Raw genomic sequence first — 21435 nt, 5'->3', positions numbered from 1 at the left:
TGTTCTGATCAGTGATAAAATTATCAGTCTGTAGTTTTTACTGTTGTTCTGCATAAAGTTAGGCTTCATTTGAAATGAAAATACAGCGTAAAATTTCGTCATCGACCAGTTCAACCGAAATAACATTTTGAATTAAGGATGGTTATACTCTATAAATGATTTGTAAAAAAAAGTAATTTGTATGATTTGATGAATTTTGAATGATTATTATTAACACTCTCACCACTGCTGTTCTTGACGATGTCAAATCTGATGAAAAAATATATTGATAAGCTGCCACATCTACGACAGTCTCGAATATCAACAATATTTTTGTCCATATAACACTGAACAGCAGATGTGAAAAAGAAAACGAATGATCTGAAAAATACCAACGACTAATAAACGCTGAATATCTGAATATGCGTAGGAGGAAAAATTCTAATATTATTTTTCAATATTTCCACCCGCTTTTCAACTCCCAACTGTCCGCAGGGCAAAAAAAGACGGAGGTTATGCGTTCTACTGCGATCATCTGATAGGGGGGATTTCTTTTGGCAACTTTTCTCTGGAACGGTCACAGTTGTTTTGACCAATTTTTGCTTGCGTTTCCATACATGACGGACAGTGTTCTTAGGCATAGTTTGTCAAAATCGATTATTATTATTTAATTCTAGAAGCGATGATACTTTTGCCACAGCTGGATTCTTTAATTCTGGATTCTCTTTGCTGGATTCTTTTAATTACGTGTGGCTCGAATGGTCGAATCGGTTCTCCGAGGATTAAAATTATGTGCATTTGCCGTTTCGTATTAGATCTCCTGATTTTACAAGAGCTGCTCTGGTTTTCTCAGTCGAAACTCGTTCCATAACTTTAATTCTCCACTTTCACTCTCGTTTCGCATCTTCCCTTCGCATTCCCCATTTTCATTCCAGCCGCTTTTTCAACCAGCGATAATACTCATCGGAACCTCCCGTTTATTGAACAATTTGTTTTACACCCCGCGACCATAAGGGAGCTTTTCACGGTCAAATGCACTCTAATTAATTTCAGGAGGCCCTGTACGTTTGACTGAACATTTCGCTTCATTTCGTGATTAACGAGCCCCCGGAGAAACGAATTTCGTTCAACATCGATGACGCTTTTGCCAATTTAACATTTTTTTTTTAATTTTACGATTCTCTTTCACTTATTATTTCTCGTGTGGTTCCAAAATGCCAATGCTTTTTCTTTTCCAATGCTTACAGATATTCATTATATTTCGAAGGTAATTAAAAAAAGTAAGTTCGATGTGTCAAAAACAAATGTATTTCACAAAAATTCATTTCGCATAATGAGAATAAAACGTGCTGACGAATTTCGGTTGGAAAAATGTAGTTTTCCATCAGCTCCTATACACGCTTCACATATAGGTAACGATCTGCAGTGAAGATATTAAAACTGAACTGGAATTTGGAGGGTAAGAGAAATACGGCCATAAAATAAACGAAGATCGGTCTCGGAAAAATGCACTGAAAATGATGAAAGAGAACGAAATTTTTCAATTTGCTTTCCGCGAGTTAGCAATAAAATCAGCATTTTAAAATGGGTCTGAAAATAATGATTTATCTTCGTCACAATGGGTTTTAAAAAATAACCCTGTCGATATTTTTCAAACGGAAATATTTATCCGTCAAGATGAATTGATCTCTGTCTCATTCGCTGTTCAATCGTTTTCTCAATCCGAATGTCTCGACGTTTCTGGGAAGTTGCGAGGAGAAAGCATGACGAGGAAAAAGAAAATGAGAAAAATCGATCGGACAATATTGGAGGTAATGTTAAGGTCGTGACAATCCGAAGTGACGGATACACGATATCGGAGAGTTTCCTTTCGCGGTTTTCCTCGCAAAATCTATTCTTGCCTGCAGATCCACGAAGAATTCCTCGGTCGGCCATCCGGCTGCAGGTACAGATAAATATTTATGGGATACAATCACAACGAAGCCCCATTCCCAGCTAGTGGCATGGGTGCGAAGTAGTTCGAGCGAAAATTCGATTACCCTGGTTTACAATTTCTTTTGAAATCCTCCGGGCGTTGAGAATCCTCTCTCTTTTCCATTTTATAAGAGTTCTGAGACCGTGACTGCATTTCTAATCGCGATTAACGTTTTTATATATTGACAACACTCGCAGACGTGAAAATGGCGTAACGAGTTGCATTATGTGAAGTTGCAGGATGAAAGAAAAATCTTCGACTTTCTGCAATTTTCATACCCATACAATAATATCGTTAAAGTAGAGAAATGAAGATGAAAAAAAAGAAAGAAAAAAATTTGATGCATTTTTCCGACGTTCGATAGAACATGCAGCCTCATCCCAGTTTTGTCCCTACAGATCCTTCATACGCTTTGTAATATCGCCGGGAATTGTGTTACCTGATAAAATGGATGGTACGATCCTTTTTATTCTACGATCCATTTTATCCGTCCCGGATCGGATGGGAAATAGCGCAAGAGCACTTGGAAACATGCATACTTAAATTGCTTCAGGAAGCGAGGTGCTCTTTTGTTCCTCCTATCACGATTATTTTGGATTAAGCTGTACATGATATTTCAACTTTGTTCCTGTGCATACCAAGTGGAAGATCGCTTTATTGATTTATAGCTTCGTTATTGTAATAGGATGGCAATCCTCAATCGATATTTGTAATTAAAAGCCTTCGGGAGAATACGATTACGCGTCATAAAACGAAATATTTACGAGCAGCCTACTGACTTATGACTGTGTAAATTATAATGGAATTCCATAAATGTATTGACCTTCGATTACTCGAGAGATAAATTTGGAGATTTTACGACCAAGGTTTTTATTGGTGTACAGTAATTGTCGTTCAATTATTATTTCGTTGTTTTTTATTCGATCGATCAGCACCCGTTATTCTTTCGGTTGTTATGAGATTCGTGAACATTTGTACTCGCGGAAGTTGAATGCTTTCTGAAGATCTATAAAACTGTAGGTGCCGAAATGACTTGATTGGTGAAAAAGACTAAAAAATCTCGTAACTTTGGGAAACTCTACTTACTTTTTCGCCGTAGTTGCTCTCCTCGTAAATAATGGAAACGTAACTCCATCCCATTTCAAGAACGATGTCGACCATAGCCTTGACTTGATAGTGATCGCTCGGTATCGTACGTGTAAAATACTCGAAGCGCATTTTGTTGGAAAGTTCCGGGCTCGTGGAGAAGAAGGAGACCTGAAAAAAGAATGGAAGAAAAAATTCTTGATAGATTTATGGAGTATTGATCGTAAGATAGCGCAGTAGAGAGTGCAAGAAAAAGAAATATTAGTCGGCAGTCATTAGAGGTGCGGTGAAAGACGTGAGAGAAAAAACGAAAATGAAGTTGAGCCCAGTTGAGGTTGGTGAAAAGCTTTTTGCCGAATAGTCATCGCGGAATGGCGGTCGATCGATTCGTAACGGGTAAGTGAGCAGCAAAGATTTTCGTATCTCGTAATATACACACGATGCTGCGCTCACCGACCAACCTCTCGGAAGTCTCGAGAGATTGAAAAAAGCCTGCTGACGCTTTTCGCTGCCTCGAGAAAGATCAGAAATATATATTTGTGTGTGCGTATACATATATGTATCGTTTTGTCGCTGAATACCTCTGCGATGTGTATTTACACAAGAGAAATCTTCCGGATTCACTGAATCGAATTTCCTCGGAGTGAGTTCTTCCAAGGGTTAAATAAAAACTATTCAACCAAGAGAAAAATCCTTTCGTCAATACCCAAATTATATGGCTTCTCGCGAAAGTTTTTCACTTTATTTTCCCAGTTCTAATAATAAAGCTTTTCCAATACGTGAATTTCCCATCAAGCGTGTAAGCGAATGCTCGTTTTTCAACATCTCGAGTTCTCAAATAAAATCATTCTTAAAAGTTCTGTCGGTGAAAGACCCTCGTAATATTTGTGTCGACGTAAAAAATGAGAGAACTTTTTGACTCTACTGTCCGCTAATCATCATCCTAAAAATTATACAAAAATGTTACCTCCGAAAATTAACGTTTGGAAACGAGAACCCTATCGTGGATCATGGTCCATCAGGTCAATGTTTTATTTTATACCCTAAATGTACTTTAGCATCCCCTTCAACACCATCTTTTTTCGCAGACTCACCCTCGCTTCATAAACTAATATGAAAGGTAACTATACCGCGATGGCTTACACTTACCACAGCAGACGGTACCATTTTAGAGCTGGTTTTTTCCCCGGGTGCTGTTTGTTTTATATATACACATAAATACAGTTAGATCGCCCTCTAAGAATAGAGTAAAGTGTTTTACGAGTGCTCCACAAGACGTCCGATAGGTTAAGGGTGCCAGTAGCAAAGCTCGTTTCGGTGGAACGTCACGTAAGATCTGGATACGAAAATATATATCGAGAGAACTACACATCTTCTTAATATTCAGGTGTACTTATGCAAAGATATTCATTAAAGTAAAAAAAAATTAACGAAATTGATTGAGAATGATTAAAAATCGTCTGGCGTGAAGAGAAAAATCTTGTTACTTTGAGCTCATTTTATGCGCCAAAATGTCTTGTGTGTAAAAACGTTCGTAGGAGCTGGCTCCCATTTGAGAATTGGAGCTGTTAAGAGCTTAGCGTGAATTAATCAACGTCGAAATTTCGTTGCTCCAAGCGATGTGCAAGCCACGTTATCCGATCATTTTCCAGCTCGCGTGAGTGCAATATTGTTATCAAATTCCATAACGGCGAGGGTCGTTAAATTGGGAAGGAAAACCGTTCGAATAACAATCGTTTGAAGGACTCGAGGAAAATTATTGGTTTTTGTAACGAGAAATGTACTTCGTCGTTGCTCGTATGCTGATGCGTGTCCTTTCAAAACGTAGATATCAGCTGATTACGTTTCTACGAAGAAAAAAATTAAAGCAATTTGTATGTGAACTCTTGAAATTAGTTAAAAGAATCTCGAATCACGAGACGGGGGCGTTAACGGAGCTCAAAGATCTGCAAGACCGAATTTGAACAAGGTAGCTGTCGGCGTCTCTCAGCCAACAATTATACATTCACCATTATATGCCGAAGTGCGAGCCACCCAGGTGCAGATACCCATTACTCCATCGATCCAAAAGCTTCGGGAGACGCGGAGTGGTATAAGTGGGCGGAGTGTTCTTCGTAACTACGAGGGCGAACGAACGATTACTAATTAATTATCGGCAAGTGTCTCACGGGAACGGTGCGGAAAATGCATTTGCCAAAAGCCGACAGAATGATTGATAAAACGGCTTTCAATGACGTTTCAAATGCACAGGATTCCACCGCGTTTCTGTTCTCTGTTTATACGTATACAGGCGAAGTAATCAAGGCTAGGGGACATTCATTGATACGAGGAAACACGGAATTGCTTTCTCTGATACGATAAATAATTCCATTACAATGAGTACTCATTTATTATCCCAACGATCGATACGAAGCGTTTCAGTCAAGCTGTAAAAACGTTAAAGACAAGTTCGCAAGTTCTCATTAAAGATCACTGTATTTTCACGATCAACTCAAGTGACATTCCATTTCTCGTTCTCGTGATTGACCCTCAAAGAATCTGCGATATCCAGAAACTTATACGATCCTCTGCTCGCCTTACCTCCTCTTTACTTTCCTCTCATTAACCTTATCGCAATGCTTCTGTATAACCAGAGGAAGAGAGACAAAAAACGAATATGCCAAGAGGACTCAAGGGCCAAGTTCATCTCAATGAAATAGTCATTATCTTGAGGGTAGAGAGCAACTCGGAGTCTGAGAAGAGATTCAAGAGGAAACGTGCCCGGAGTAGGTGGTGTATGCTTCTGGAGTTTCCTCCTGTCCAACCCAAGTTTCCAACGGAAATCTTGTCCTCGTATACGCTGACAGTACACTGAGACTGCAAATTTATTAGTAAATGGCTTCTCGTAATTGCTAAGATATACGACTTTTACCCTTCGCGAGGACACGTTGCATTGAAATCTTCTTTCAGGCACTTTCTTATTTTTGAGACCTAATAGCATGACTTGGTATCCGTCACGAGTTATCAAATGTACGATACCAAAGATTTTTCATAATTCGAGGCTTTGCGCTATAACGGCGAAATCGCAACCTGAAATGATTTTTTTCGACTTTTCGAGTGCAGTCTTTTTTGTAATTATTTTGAGCTAAGAAATATCATTTCCTTCGCATTTTCGCAAACGAAACAATTTTTCAACTTTCATGGCTCAGAAGACTAGCTTCTGAAAGAAGTATTAACCCGTAGGCACCACACTCCCTTTGGGGTCACACACTCACCACACTGGGTCAAGTTTGCACCTGGACTTTTCAAAACTTTTTATTTCATCCATGAATGAATGGCGAGTGAATCTTACAATGAGACTTTTTAGAGGTAAAAATTCCTTAGTAATCGATTAGAATCATTTAAAAATGAGACGTTGTGGGTTTCATTTTCGTTTCATTTGAGTCGATATCTCTCTCGAGAATAGTTTTTCGTTCGGCATTCTTGTTGTTGTTTTTTTTTTTACCAATTTTTGGAATTTTTGGAACAAATATCTTAAAAGATAAAAAAAACTTGAAAGAAGAAAGGACTGTACAAACGAGATATAAATTCGAAATCTCTATGGATTGTACTGCTCGTTACGTTCTTCCACCAGCAGAGCCAAGGCATCCTTAAAAATCTCGATGCTTCGACAGTAACATTCATTCAAAGAACAATACAAGAAATATTCGCATCCAATGGTAAAAGACAAGCTGCCAAATTGAAATTTCTTTGTTAGAGATATTTCCTTGTCGTCGTTAGAGCTTTGCACGCACGTCAGCCTTTTCACTAGCTTTTGTTATCAAAGAGTCAAAGATGCTCTGGTATCGATACTCTTTCTCTTGTTTCTCGAGCAACGAAGCCAGTTCAAGCATTGAAAATATTTCTATCTCGGACTCATCCTCGTCCATAATTTTCTGTATTCTCGAAACTGAGAAAGCTTCGAAGAAAAACAGTTGCAGGAAAATGCGTCTCGGAATACCAGTGCTCTTTGAGCTTTGATGAGAGGTCACAATTCAAGCAAAGAATACCTTCAGTTTTCATGAGGTTTATGATTATTTTGAGAACTGTAATAAAAGTCTACGAATCAACGGCATTTTTTCCTACCACGTTTATCCACATTTATCCTGAAGAGAGTCTTTTTTACGATGAAACACAACAAAATTGTGTTTAGAGTGACACTTCCCACGAATATTCATCAACCGATGGGAGTTTAAGCACTCGAGTGTAACATCGAAAGACCGGAACCTTCGGAGACTTTATTTTCGCGACAGGAACAAAAGTTTTCTTTTTCCTTGATGACATGACACATGAAAGGGGTGGAACAAAAAAAAACGAAAGTTTAAGCCAAATCCGAATCAGAGCAGAAATATTCGGTCGAAGCCGAGCAAACAGAGAAAAGCTTCTACACACCCGTTGCGAGTAGTATACCGGCGGAGGAACGAAAGACATGCATCAATGTTGTGTACAGCATGAATGTCACGTACATGCCTCCGGGGACAGCACAAGAGAAAATTTTATAAGCAGGATAAAAAAAACCTTTGGGCGATAGATTTTTTGTTTCGTCGTTCCTTTCTTTCGCAGAGGCTCGCGAAAATTTACCTTCTTTCAGTTTTGTTTGATGTCAATATCACAGCCTGAGAGCATACTCATGAAAAAAGAGAATTGGAAAGTCGGAAAAAAGTAAATGAAACACAAGGTTTTAGAATAACTATACCGTCTTCTCTAGAGTCATTAAGAATTCAAAGACTGCATTCTTTTACTTTCGGATGATAAAAACAGCCCCTTCTGCGTGGAGTTCCATTGCAGAGCCCTCGAAGCAGCATCGTCCAGATAAAGATCTAAGCCTGATATCTTAATATATGTTTTTAAATGAGGTTAAACTTTCGAAAGGTTTGTGGGAGCTCTGATCCCTTATTGAACAATGTTTTTTTCCGAAATTTCAACACCCCAACTTCCAATTTCCTTATCGAACCCTTCAAATATCGAATTTCCGTTGAAGTTAAAGCCCCCATTTCACATTCTGTTTGCAATTTATTTAATGACCCTTCGAAGGGTTGTTTTGAAGTTTCATGTCGTTGAAAAAAGCCGGTATTTCAAGAATGAATAAACAGCAACCCTCGTATATTCGTCGTTTAACTATTGGGAACTCTTACGAGCTAAATTTCCGGTCAATATGAACCCTCGAAATTCTCATCCCCTTTGCTTACGCTTTGAAGGGTCCTCCCGCGCACCCTTATCCTCGGTGAGGGAAATAAGCGCGAACAATCTGAAAATTTCTCGGATCGTTCGACCGAGCTGAGTTTCAAGGCATCTCTGGAGAGTCAGCCGGTGGTTACGAGGGCAAAGTACCTCGTGGTGCTCTCGTACGCACCCCACTTCCAGACACCCTGAAATGTCTCCTCTTCAACGATCCTCGCGACGATGTCGGCTCTTCTCTCCTGTTCTCGTCCTTCGTCGTTCACGCTTTTGTCCCTTGTGGCTTTTCTCAATTGTGGTTACTTCTTGGTGTGCCGGTACAGGAGATATAAATATACCGAGTTGCTTGTTACAAGCTGATATCACGCTGACTAACTTTCCCTTCTCACTCGCATTTTTTTCTCCGACGTCCATAGAAAGCCTCAGGAGATGAATCCTCTTCGACTCTTCGTCGCTGGAGCCTTCTTCTCTCAATATTTAGCGTGAAAATGAAAATGTCCCGTCCCCTGACAAGCCTTGGCTTCCACCCTTGACCCAATAAATTTCTATATGTTCACATATGACATCGAGTTACAAACGTTAACGTCATATTGTCTCGTATAAACCTACGCAATGGACGTAACACGATCTTGTAAGATGGCATTGCCCAACTTGGGAGATCTCCCTGATAATTACGCATTCCATAAATGTCACTGAAATGAGCGCCTGGCAACATCGTTTTTGTTTGAGAAGGATCTAGACACCTAAATATAGCAAACCTCCCCAAGGGCTTGCAGATCGTAAGCTTGTGCAAAGCCTCGTATAAAGTGTACGCGTTCAACTAATATGCTTTAGAATGGTAATAGCTCCCGCCTTGAACGAATTAATGGGAATTGAATCATGATATACCCGTTCCCACGTGTCATACTAAAGTCTGCCTTCACGAGAGCTTACTCAGTTTCGTACAGACAAAAAGATCGTGAGGAGAAGAAATTTTGCTTCGAAGGAAAATGCTTTGGAAGCGTTTCAGAGATTGCGGAAGTTTGGATAATTCGATATAAAACTTGAAATAAAATATTGCACACCGGTGAATTACCGGCGAATCAATATTTATTTGGTGCGAAAATGTATTCGCTCCCGATGAACATTTTTTTAGAACTTACCTCGGAAAGATATTCACCGGTAAATTGCACCGTTTTTTCGAATAAGAATTGGACTGGAAACGTGACTTTATGAAAATCTGCAAATATATGGATGGACTCGGGCTCAGGAAGTCTCCATAAAAAATGTCCGTCGAAAAATGTGAGAGCGTTTCCTCATTTTTTCAACCTTATCTTCAAACACTTCCTTTTATACCGTTATGAGATCTATGCTCGTTTCTTCGTCTACTTATTTGCTGGAAAAAATGACCTGTCCGAAGTTCGCCCTCGGTCACCTATATTTGTCACCCTCAATCTGCGCTCCCCCCATTTTGATAAAATCGCCTAGATTACATAAACGATAAAAACTTTTCGTTGGGATCTAGCAGGAAATGAGCTTTTGTAGCAAGAAGACGTTAAGCAAATCGTTTGTTCAATCCTCAACTGGAGATTGTGCCATGGAATTTTACATAACAATTTCCACACGTTAAAAACGACTAATTTTCTCTTCTCAATTTCATTTTGACAGCACGAATGTTTCTGCAAACACCCACATACGTCTTAGTTCCACAATTAATTAATGAACAAAAAAACTTTTTAAAAATCAATCCAGCTCGTTTCATTCTCTTGAATAATCTTTAACAGAATTGTCTACAGTTCCCAGAGCGTCCCAGGACCATGGTCGCGTCATCCAATGAAATAACCAGAATTGCATTTTATCAGATTCAGTCAACATTGATTCACGTGTCTATTATGTCCGATTGACAGAAGCCAGAAGGTGTGGTATAATGTTTGTAGGGTAGGAAATTTCGATGTTTCACCTTCTGTTGTACCGAACAAACGGTAATTTCGATGGCTGTGTTTTTTGCACTATAAACGAATATATTTGTGTAGCTTCCATAGAGTTTTATGAGAATTTCATGTCTACGTAGATGTACACATAAACACGTATGTTTATTCGTCCATAATTTTACTTTATGCTCTGCCATTTTATAGTCGTGTTATTCACAATGTTTTCGCGCAAATTTCGTATGTCCATCCACTTAACTTTTTTTTTCGCATTCACCTGACATTTGGCCCAAAAATTCGATTCCGTTTCATCCACCAGGATTTTTTCAGATTTTTTTATGGCGTTGATGATTGTAAATCCATTTACTGGAGTATTTCTCGTTTATAATGATAATTGGAATATGTTTCGGAGTATATCAATTTGAAAACGGAATAAAGTCGAATCCAAACAATGCTCGAAATATCGTATTTGTTTATGGAAATGGTATTTCGATGTTTAATTTAGTCGATCGCGCTTTCAATTGAACGAAGTTCAAATGATGTTTCGTTTCAACAGTTTTCTCTACAATTTTGTAAATAATGAAATGAAGAATTAAATAAATAATAGAAAATATCGATGAATTGAATATCAAAATACATCGACACGAAACCGCATTTTGATTATAAAGTTTGAGCAGATTCTGTTAATAATACTACTCTGGAAAAAATTTGGCGTAGCGAATCCATTTAAAAAGAATTTGTTCGGTGGGTCAGTTTCTACAATTTCGAAACAAAGCGCGTGCAATTTCGCTTCATTCGCTCTCGCTGTGTGGTCAATAAAATTGTTTTTTTTCCTGCTTTTTTTCTTCATAGCAATCCTGTGAGGTTTTAATAAAAATAAATGTTTCCGATGGCGCGTTGAGGATTATGAAACGAAATGAAGGAAAATCATGTCGAACGTGTCGGTGGTCAAGCCAGACGCACGTAGGTTGAAATTTGTCTCAGTTGTAAATTGGCAATCCCTTGTGTGTAGTCGATGTTGGTCGCGAACAAAATAACGTTACAGCTCCAATGAAATGGAAGCAGCTGGGTCCCAACATTCTGCAATGACGATGAGAAAGACAAGAAATAGTACGCCAATGACGATGTCAACGACGACGACAAGGACAGCCAACAGGATATCCTATCGACAGTTCTGTAAAACTAAATTGAAGCCTGCGCATCGTGCCTCTTTACGTCCATGAAAATCGTCGTCCTTCGAATTTTCATCTCTTTTTGTTTCGTCTCTTTTCGTTCAATCCTCGATGAAACTTCTGGTTGAAGAGCGAATCTACGTAGGCTTTTAAAGCCAAATGATTTTTCAGATAACCTTAAATTTTCGGATCATCATTTTGACTCGTATAATCGAATCAGAGCTATTGATTTGCTCTCTTTGCTCTCTACCTGCGTGTGAGAAAAAAAAACGATAACGAAATCGTTTTTATTTTACCTCGAAACAAGCATACGTAAAATAATGCAAACGGTTGAGCCATCAATAAATCACTTCAAATGGATTTCACGTCGTTCCAGTATTTTTGTTTCCCTTGAAACAGAGAACTTTAGTACATAAAATAGTTGATTGAAACGTAACAGTTTTTACAAATACATTTTTTAACGATGTTTACGAGAGAAAAAAATACAAAATGTTAATGCGTCTCATACTGCAGTATTAATTACTATTCAATGAGAATTTACTGATTCAACAAAATACCAATTATTATTAGCTGACTTTCACATTGTGATACAATCTCGACGAAATATTAATCGCGATCCGATGAACAAAGGTGATCAATTTACCTCTCCGAATTGCGTTCAAATTCCCAGTTACAAAATCTACCCTCGCTGCGATATAACCCACCCTCATAGTTCAAGAATCGCGAATAATCTGGAGATCTATTACGGCTACTTTCACTTTCACTCTCACCTCATTCAAGCGTTGTGATTACTTTGCAAACTCGAGCCAGCCAATCAAAACGGTTCATAGAAGTGAGGGTGAAAATTCAAGGCAACGATAATGCACGGACTTATCATCTCCCTTGAGAAATATGATAAATGGGACCGAAGGAAGACTGTCATTTGTGAAACTATACATCAGTTACGTCGATCACGAAATTTTGTAAAGAGAAACTCGCAAAGCCTGTTTGATTCGAATTCAAATCGTTACTTTCCACTACATTCTAAGAGGAGGAAGAAGAAAAAGAACGTTTATTCCTACCGGAATACACGAAGTGTAAAGAAAAATAACAATAATGCTAATCCTGGTCTTGGCGTACCATTTATTTTGTTTTTTTTGCGCCCTATCGGAACATGGCAATCGGTATGAGCGAATAAGTTTCACCCCATGAAATATTGATTTCCTCTCACGAGTCTTTTTCAGCCGATTATACCTCACGGTTTTATTTGTTGTAGACCTTACGAGAAGAGCAAAAAACGGTGGGTAAACCAACGAAATCCTTTTCAAATATCAGCCACGTGTAAATTTAAGCTGTTTGGCGTGGGCTAACACGTATTTTTCTCGGAAAAATAAAGCTTCCTCACGAAACTTTGAATGCCTTTTTCGGAAGAAGCTCAGCCGAAGAGGATTATGTAAAGCAGCTTAAAAAGCAACAAACAGGCTATTTTTTGCTCACTCCTTTTACTCATTAAACGTTTTTTGTTATCGGTGCCACCGTTAGGAGTATCAGAAAATTCAAAGAAAAAAGCACTATTTTTATTCATTAAAGCCGAGCAATAATTGCCTTAATCGTGCTCCGGATTAATTCGGTCTCAGTAGACCGAATCGCAGCTTTTTTTATAGCACTCGTTTCTTCACCGAGAAAAAAATCATTGTAACAACGAAATGTGGCATTACAGGGGGCCAATAAAATATATGATTATCACACAAGGTTAAAAATGCTTGGATTACCAAAATTGTTTTAGATCTAACTACACATTCATTCTCTCCGAAAATATTGCAGTTGAATGAAGAAAAATCTTCCAATATCATCAATTTCTGTTGGATCATTTATTTTTTTTCTCAGTCTTCGACATTCCCAATGGAAATTCCAACAGAATTATTATTTCAGTTACAGTATATAGAGATGTCAAAAAAATCTCTGTAATGGATTACAACGAACAATAGAATAAGAGAATGAAAACAGAACGAATTTTTGATTCCCTACTAAATTTCCACGTGTATGGCTTTCGATCGAAGCTCACACTTCCGTTGTGTTTTTATATAGGCTGTCACCTTCTTTTCGCTGTTTGTTTCATACGTCATATTGATCAAGATTGTGCTCATAAATCACAATACGACTTCGATTTGATCGTATACGAAGGCTTCCCGTATTCAGTATTCGAAATATGTATGTTTCGGGTTGATATTTACCCCCGATGTATCTCCGAAAGAGCAAAACAGTGTAAAAAGTTTTCGACGTTCTGCCCTGTCACATGGGATTTATGCGCTTCCATAATTAACGTGAGCTTTCGGTAACAATTCAACGTCACTCGTAATCAGCGAAAAATTCTCACTCCCTCCACAAATTTAAAAATATCCGTCGGAAATGAGAAAATGTGTCGACGATTTTGAGCCACTGTTTTGAGGCTTCTCGCTAATTTTGTATGCACACGACTGAGGAGAAAAAAATTAATGATCAAACGTGAGAGCCACTCCAGACGTGGTAAAGATCGCTAATCACGTTTGAAATCTGTGCAGAATATATGGCTTGGAAACGTGGACTATCATTCAGACAGGGGCAGCAGCTGCGAGGCCGGAGCAGCATCGGTTCAATAAACAATAATTGCCATATCCGGGTGTCGTGTATCGCATAAATTCGAAATATAATCCTCCGAAGCTGTGCGCATGCAGAGGAAAACAAACACGCAACACACATTTGCACGCGTGTTTTTGACGATATGAAAAGTTCTTTATTTCCGGTCATTTTTCCTCCACGCAAGATTGTTAAAAACATTTGTTCGCTTATCACTACTTCGGCGTTATTGCTTTTATCCAAACATATTTATCTCGTTCGGGCTCACTTTCAGTCACCTCAAAAAAAAAAAACGAACAATCCGTAGCCCCGAACTCTATTCAAATTCTAGTGCGACGTGTTCGACTCGCAGTTGGTCCGATGCTCATTTATTCGGAAATATTCTATTTTATGGCAGAGCTTATCGAGCATTTTTATTTTCTCGTTCGAAAAACGAGCTTCCATCGTTCTTTCGACCATTACCATATTTTTTCAAAATATCTTCCAGCATAATCCCTTCAGCAGTAGTGTCCTCGAGGCACTACGATTTTCGTACGGAAATAAATATTGTGCAGATTTTATTAACGTACTTCTGTTTGTTAATTATACAGTTTCAGTATTTTTTCGAAAAGCGACAGTGAATTTCTCTTCCGCTTGGAAATCGTTTCTTCAGTTATAGTGCGAGTAGTATTATGTCGAGGGGGCTGGCATTTTCCATTAACTCAATAAGTTATAGGGTTTTAAAATGCCCGTAATCACGAGATGAAATATGACATTTTTACCCAGAAGAAATCTATTTCAGCTCACAAGCATCAGATTAATTTAATTAATAAATTTGGTAATGAATTTTATCAGTAAATAATGAAATTTGAGTCCTTTCATTCGGATATTCGAGTTAAAGCTTCTATCGTTTCCGATCACTACGTAGCCTAAGCCGTCGAGATAATTTTTTCAATTCATTTCATTATGGAAAAAGTTTACAATTTCATACCGATCGTAAAATTCAATTTTATATTGATTTTTATTGAATATCAAGTCTTACCCGGACATTCCGAGTGAAATGATAACATTCTGAAAACTTTCAATAAAAAACAAAAATTCAATTCAATTCAAATTCAAAAAAAAATTTTTTCACCCTGTCAATCAAACAATATCGTTGCTGGAATATTTTTGAATGGGGAATATTGCGATTTCAGGATATTTTTATTCAGATATTTTTCTTTTGTACATATTTTACTCAAGGATATTTTGTTGTCGAGTAATTCAGCGCAATTTTTCGAATTATTTGATCAAATACATCGACTCAACAATAGAATGAGCTAGTTATCAAATGTCGTACCGTGCGGAAACTCTGAAAACATAGGGAAATAAAAAATAATCTGTTTCTCCTTTATTAATTTCCTTCGTTCGCACTAAGGTAATTGACATCCGAGAATATAATGACGACCTTTCTGTGCCACCGTCGTGTCTCAAACGCCATTAAAGCCGGTCTTCTCATTTCTCGCAAACGTCGAAAACACGCCCGTTTATCAACAGCAGCAACAGGACATAATGTGCACTGTATACACTTAGCAATGTATATATCATGCTCTATCTATTCTTAGATCCAATATTGTACGGTACATAGCTTCGACGATTGTATACCACGACCTGGTGAATACACGCCTAAATCGATCTCCCCATGCAGAGTTTGTCAGTGATGCTGTATTCCATCGGAGCGTTATGACAGAGTGAAATCAATTTGGTGCGGGAGTCGCAATCTTTTTGTTCGTTCCGCACAAACTCCTAAAATAAAAATTCACAATAGCTGATTTCGATTTCTCAGGGAGAAAATTTAATTCATTTGATGCGAGGGGGAAGTGTCGGAGGTTCTGTCAGGTATCACAGATTCGACGTTTCATTATTTCTCATTAAATAAATGAAAAAATAATGTAAAAATAAACCGCAGGAACTGGAATTTCCGAGCTTAATTTACAACTCTCTTATATGAGTTTTATCCATAGAAATAATTCGCTTGTAAAAGCATCGTTACAAAACGCTCGTGTTTCTGTTTTCCTTAATTTGCATTTGCTATTGAAAATTCTACGATAAATAGTGTGCATTCAGAACGAGGTTTCCTTATTCATAAGTTATTTTCCTTTGGAGCGATAAGAAATCATCCAAAAAAACGACGAAATATTTCATGATGCAACCTCAAGAGCGGGCTTTTAGTAGCGAAGAAGAATATTCACTAGGGAAACCCTGTTCGTTTCTCTGAAGAGATTCCACCGAGCTTCACCGACAAACGATTTTCCTTTTCTTCGCGGCAGACTAAAATACTTGATAAAATTGAGGCATCGAAATCTATGGTGTAGCCAGGGTGCAATATCAAGCATATTTCATCCCTGCGAACCTCCCAATTTCCGATTAATTTCTGCCTCGAAATTCTTGTCGATAGCCAAAGGTAGCAGCACTAGTAAGAGGCTTGGCGAACAACACGACACGTGACTTCGTACTAGACGCGTATTACTGAATTTCCCACAGGTATATTCTGGCTCGAGTGTCTACAACGTAATTTCTGTTTCCCTCGGGTCTCAATACCGAAGCGCATTATTATTGTTATATTTGTCACAGTCCACACAATCGAGTAACGATGAAAATTGATGAAATTGATAGCACCTAAATTCGTTATCGATCTCATATAAAATGACGAAATTGTTCATTTCACGAGATCCATAATCAATTTATCGTTTAAGGGAAAGGACTAAAAACGTTAGAAAAGCAGTGCTAAATATTTATCGTATAATGTGATCACTGAAATGGTAAACGTATCAATTTACTAATTATTAGCGAGCACGATGAAGATCGTTGCAGAGCCGTGGCACGAGTTTGTTGATTACATTTACCGCTCGAATTATTTCCCCTTTGATCGAGAAATATTACACTTCGAAATGGCACGATCAATCATTTTAATTATCAAGAATCGATCAATTATTTGTAAACAATGATAAACCATCAATAAATATTCGACGTGTAATCCTTTCTGCAAACATTTACGAAATGGCCACGATACGATAAATTCAATGTTTATGGCGACCGTAAACTCGCACCCACAGGTCATTGTGTTTTATGTTAACGTGCGAAAAACTTTTTGACGTTGGAGCAATAGAAGAGACTGAGAAAAACTCGCTTTCCCTTCCGAATATCGGAGAATAGCTGAAAATAAATATGAGGCACAGTCCTGCGGTGCTATTCAAGGACTCTAGGAACTTGGACCAAATGGTTTTGACTTCTTGCACGTTTGCATAGAAATGCTCATCGGTCGCTTTGCCTCGAAAAGACAGTTTAGAGGCTCTTTCGCCACACGAACCGCGGGAGCGTCTGGATTCGCATTTCTTTATTTCGTATTGCTTCTCGTTACCTCAAGCTTGTTACCTGGATTTGGTTCATGCTGTTTTCTTCTTCTGAAAAATCTCTCGAGGATTCTCGTCGTCGAGCTTTTGAGGTTTTTTTTTATTAGACCCTCGTTCCATTCGTTTTTTCGTTTTTTTTTTTTTCACCAGCTATCTGCATTCGTTTCCCTTTCGTTTTCTTGGATTTGTATGCATGAGTTCCAGACCAACGGAGTAAGTACGAAAAATCCTCTCTAAATATACCACTTTTTGCTCTTCGCGATAAGAAAAAGTGCAACGCTATGGAAACCTCGACTTTAACCGAATGTCTGCGATTTCTATCGTCGCCCACATTGCATGTGTTTTAATTCTCAATTAATTTTTTTCCAGGCAATTCACCACTTACATACGAGCAATTTAAGTACGAGAATAATTCAAGTGGTTCGTGAATGTTAAATTCGTTTTATGAATACAAGGCTTTACTTTTTTTCTCGTGCTCACAGAAGTCGAGATTGAAATTTAAATTTGTCGGCCCTTCGGACTTGAATAAAATTGCTAAAATTCTTGGAATTTCATGATCAAAAGAAATTTAAGCTGGATATTCTTAAATATTTAACAAAATTGCAACGAAGCGCGATGGAGGAATGCAGCTGAAATTATTTTCCAAGGAATAGTCCATACTTATCGGAATAACCCGAGCAGAAAAAATCTTGCAATCAAGCAGCGCAGCGGCTAACAAGAACGTTACTTTTTTCGGATTCCGAATAGGGAGGTAAAAATATGTACTGATGAATCATGGAGTGTGCAGAATGCACTAGAGCAAAGACTGTTTATTTTGTGAGGCTGTGCCACGAATCTGTAACCTTTTGTTTCTCAGGAGCTTTGTTTCAACACCCAACGAGATACTCCATTTTTCGATGCCGCAGTGAGTCGGCAAGAAAGTGAAACTTCTACGAAGCACTCTTTCAAGGGTTTCAGATTTTTCTTTAATATTTCTCACAGCGACGTGTTTCCTATGATTTTTTTGTGTTTATCCGGTTTCCTGAACTTTTTCACAATTTCATTCTTGCATCCATTGGAACTTTCCATTACAGAAAAAAACGAAGATTTGGAGGTTTTTTTTTTCTTGAAAAAAGTACTAAATGGAACGCGATGAGTAACGAGCTACGCGGATGTTAATGTCGATTAAGAACTCTGTTTTTTATCTCATTCAGATATTGCTCCTTTCATTTATTTCTCATCTCCGGAAGCTTTCCCTCGTACCCTCGCACCTGGGAAAATACATTTGCCATTTTCTCGTGAAATGCACACGAGAGCAGGGAAAAGTACTTTTCAAGGTGTTAAAGCTTCGATGATGAATCACACGGGGCACCGTGCGCAAGGACACATAAGAGCATCCCCTTGAATGGTTGAGTGTCACCAGCAGCTGTCTCTTTTCTGAGCTTACGCTATGAGGAAAGAGGTACGGAAAGAATGAAAAGGACACTGCTCCCTTTTCGTTTTATCTAATATTTTTCCAACCACCTTGGGCCCTTGTTTACGTCAGATACACAGCCGTGTAGCTTCTGCGGCTCACAGGCCCATAAGTGGCCTGATCTTGAGAAATGTTTCTACCGTTGTTTCTCTCGTGCTCTTCAATTCTCGATGTGACGTAGTACATCAATGTTGAACGTTCCATTAGACAAAAATGTTTTTCTCATTGGTTTCTGCGCATTATGCGCGATTCGATTTATCGCGTAACGGAGGTACGAATGAGAATAAAAAGTCATTGAGAATGTTCGGATCTTTTTCCAACGTTTTCTTACCATCCAATTCCGGCCAAGGGGACACAATGATTTTCATTCGAAATTTTTCATCTTCGAATCTCGCAGTTAAACTCACGAGGAGTCTGCATGTTATTCAATCGAATCACTTACAATTCGAGCTATGTTTTGAGCTTTCATTTCAATACGAGTTGAGAAATATGAATAACTGTAACCGCGAGTGGTTCAGATTTCAAAAGTTGTTTGAAATGAAATAGCAGAGCACACGGAGAAGTGGGAGCAGGGAGAGTTTCAGCGAAGTTGGACGTTCGGGTATATCGCACACGCGGTAGAATATTTCGAGAGTTGAATCTCGTGGCAGTTTATTCGAGTCACGTTCGAGTGGTTGCTAGTGGGGTTGTTAGGATAAAATGTTTTTAAAGACTCCCTCAGGTCGTCTCGATTCAATAAAGTAAGACTATTGCATTCGTTCGAGTCCGAGCACACTCTGCTGTTCGGAGCATTGCTGCGCGTGTGAAAGTTTTTCTCTCAGCCACGATTTTTGTTGCTTCATTGGCTAGAGCTCTTGCAAAACGATATACGCGGGTGCTTCGTGTTCAACGACTTTTCCACGTTTCCACGTTGATGCACTCGCAGCTTTTTTTCAATTTTCCTTTCATCAAATTTTCTTCTTTTCTTTTTTTCCTGCTCGCAAAAAAAAAGTGGCGATTGAAACTAACCGATTCACGACTTCTCTTTGTCTTCTCGCAGACTCGTACAAATGCGTGACTATTCGATTCTCTCTTTCAAGAGAAATACTTCATTTCACTGGCTCGAAGAATGAGAATCTTTCCTACAGACGATTATTGAATTTATCCAGTCTGTGAATGTGACTTGATAAAGTACGACGATGAAATTCTTTCAGAAACAAAATCTATGTACTTGTACAGAATTAATGAAAATTCGGAAAAAAATGTCTGAGAAGACTAAAATGTTCATTCGATTCAAATGAGACTTCGAAATATTTTTACCTCGAATTAAATGCGCCCCGATACGGTTGAATTTCAAACGTACAGCACGCGAATAAAACGTGACTAAATCCGTAAATTATTGACTATTGGAAAAGCCATGTATATTCCAACTGCCCTTTGCTGGGTCGCATGAATGAGAATTTGAGATTCTCGGAGTATCAGTTTCTGTGGCAAGTAAATATACTGTGGCGAGCATACTCGGATGTTTGTTGGCAATCGATACACTTTCCCACAAAGTTTAACGGGTAAACAAAACATGAAGGACGTTTGTCATCCGTCCAGGAAACGTACGAATCAGACTCATCGTCATAGTCTCGAATCGACGATGCATTGAAAAATCTACAAAAAAAAAAGACAAAAAATTTGTTGAAGTTTTGATATCTCAAGGTTTTTCAATCTCCGAGTGAGATGAGATAAAAATAATCATAAGAAATGAAATATTTTTTCATCTCGTGATCTGTTAAATTGTGACGTTGGTACTTTAGCATTTCACCAACTTATGCAGTCATATATGACATTTAAAAAAATGTTATTCTCGCTGAGTAACTGACAACTCAACGGGGATGAGGATTGCATAATAAAATTTCAAGGCAGCAAGATTTGCACTGCGTTCTCCAATGAAAAACGCGCTGACTCGGGTCACGAATATGTATACGGCGTACATTTATCTGTTAAGAGGAACGTGTACGCTGCGAAGCAAATATTCTCTATGACACTCGAGATTTTGGAGTTTTACGTGAGATTCGAACTCAGCATTGTGAATGCCAGCTCGTGCAAGCTGTCGGAGGAGTTTTACGATTACTCATATTTCTTAAGCCTCTCAGCAAAAATGTCTCTCAACGCTTTTTACGTATCAATTTTGCGTTGAAAATTTCAGGATGCATTAGACATGGGGCTTTCATTTTTTATGCCAACTTTCAGAGTTCATCTTTCTGTTTGAATCGCATTTTAAATTCGACGTCCAACTAATTACCTTGATCTTTTCCTTCCCTTTTGCCACTTCGGAATTCTCTCAAATGCTGCAACGATTCCACTTTCACTTTGGATACAATTTACCACAAAGTCGGTTATGATTGAAGAATGAACAAATCGAATTATGAATCCTAATTCGTGTTGTTTTATCGTGACGTAAGAATTTATAAAATTCATTTATTTTATCGACGCAGTATAACGACGAAAACTATTGAAAAATGTCTTCGAATCGGCACTATTTTCGTTTTCTTCAAAGTCTCTGATAATTTAGTTAGAGCGCCCGGTTCCCGATGGTAGGATCGAAAACATAAATAAACTTGGCACTGGTGTTCAATCAATGAAATTGACAGTTAAGGAGCAAAACTGTTTTCACAATTTTTTTGACCGGTTTAAATTATAAATATGGGTATAAAAAGTGTTAGGCCTTAAA

The 21435-nt window shown here is 38.3% G+C and overlaps 1 protein-coding gene across 2 annotated transcripts in view; it reads right to left on the bottom strand.

Moving 5' to 3' along the window:
- The window catches only part of LOC122407411 (metabotropic glutamate receptor 2-like), a 99200-nt gene that overhangs the window by 23691 nt on the left and 54074 nt on the right, over positions 1 to 21435 (bottom strand). For both annotated transcript variants that reach the window (XM_043413583.1, XM_043413582.1), the window contains one exon: positions 3041 to 3211. In XM_043413583.1, coding sequence (XP_043269518.1) covers positions 3041 to 3211 — 171 coding nt within the window. The remainder of the gene's footprint in view (positions 1 to 3040; positions 3212 to 21435) is intronic.

Source organism: Venturia canescens, chromosome 3 (assembly GCF_019457755.1).
Source record: "Venturia canescens isolate UGA chromosome 3, ASM1945775v1, whole genome shotgun sequence".
In the NCBI taxonomy this organism is placed as follows: Eukaryota; Metazoa; Arthropoda; class Insecta; order Hymenoptera; family Ichneumonidae; genus Venturia; species Venturia canescens.
This window is presented reverse-complemented; position numbering and strand designations above follow the sequence as displayed.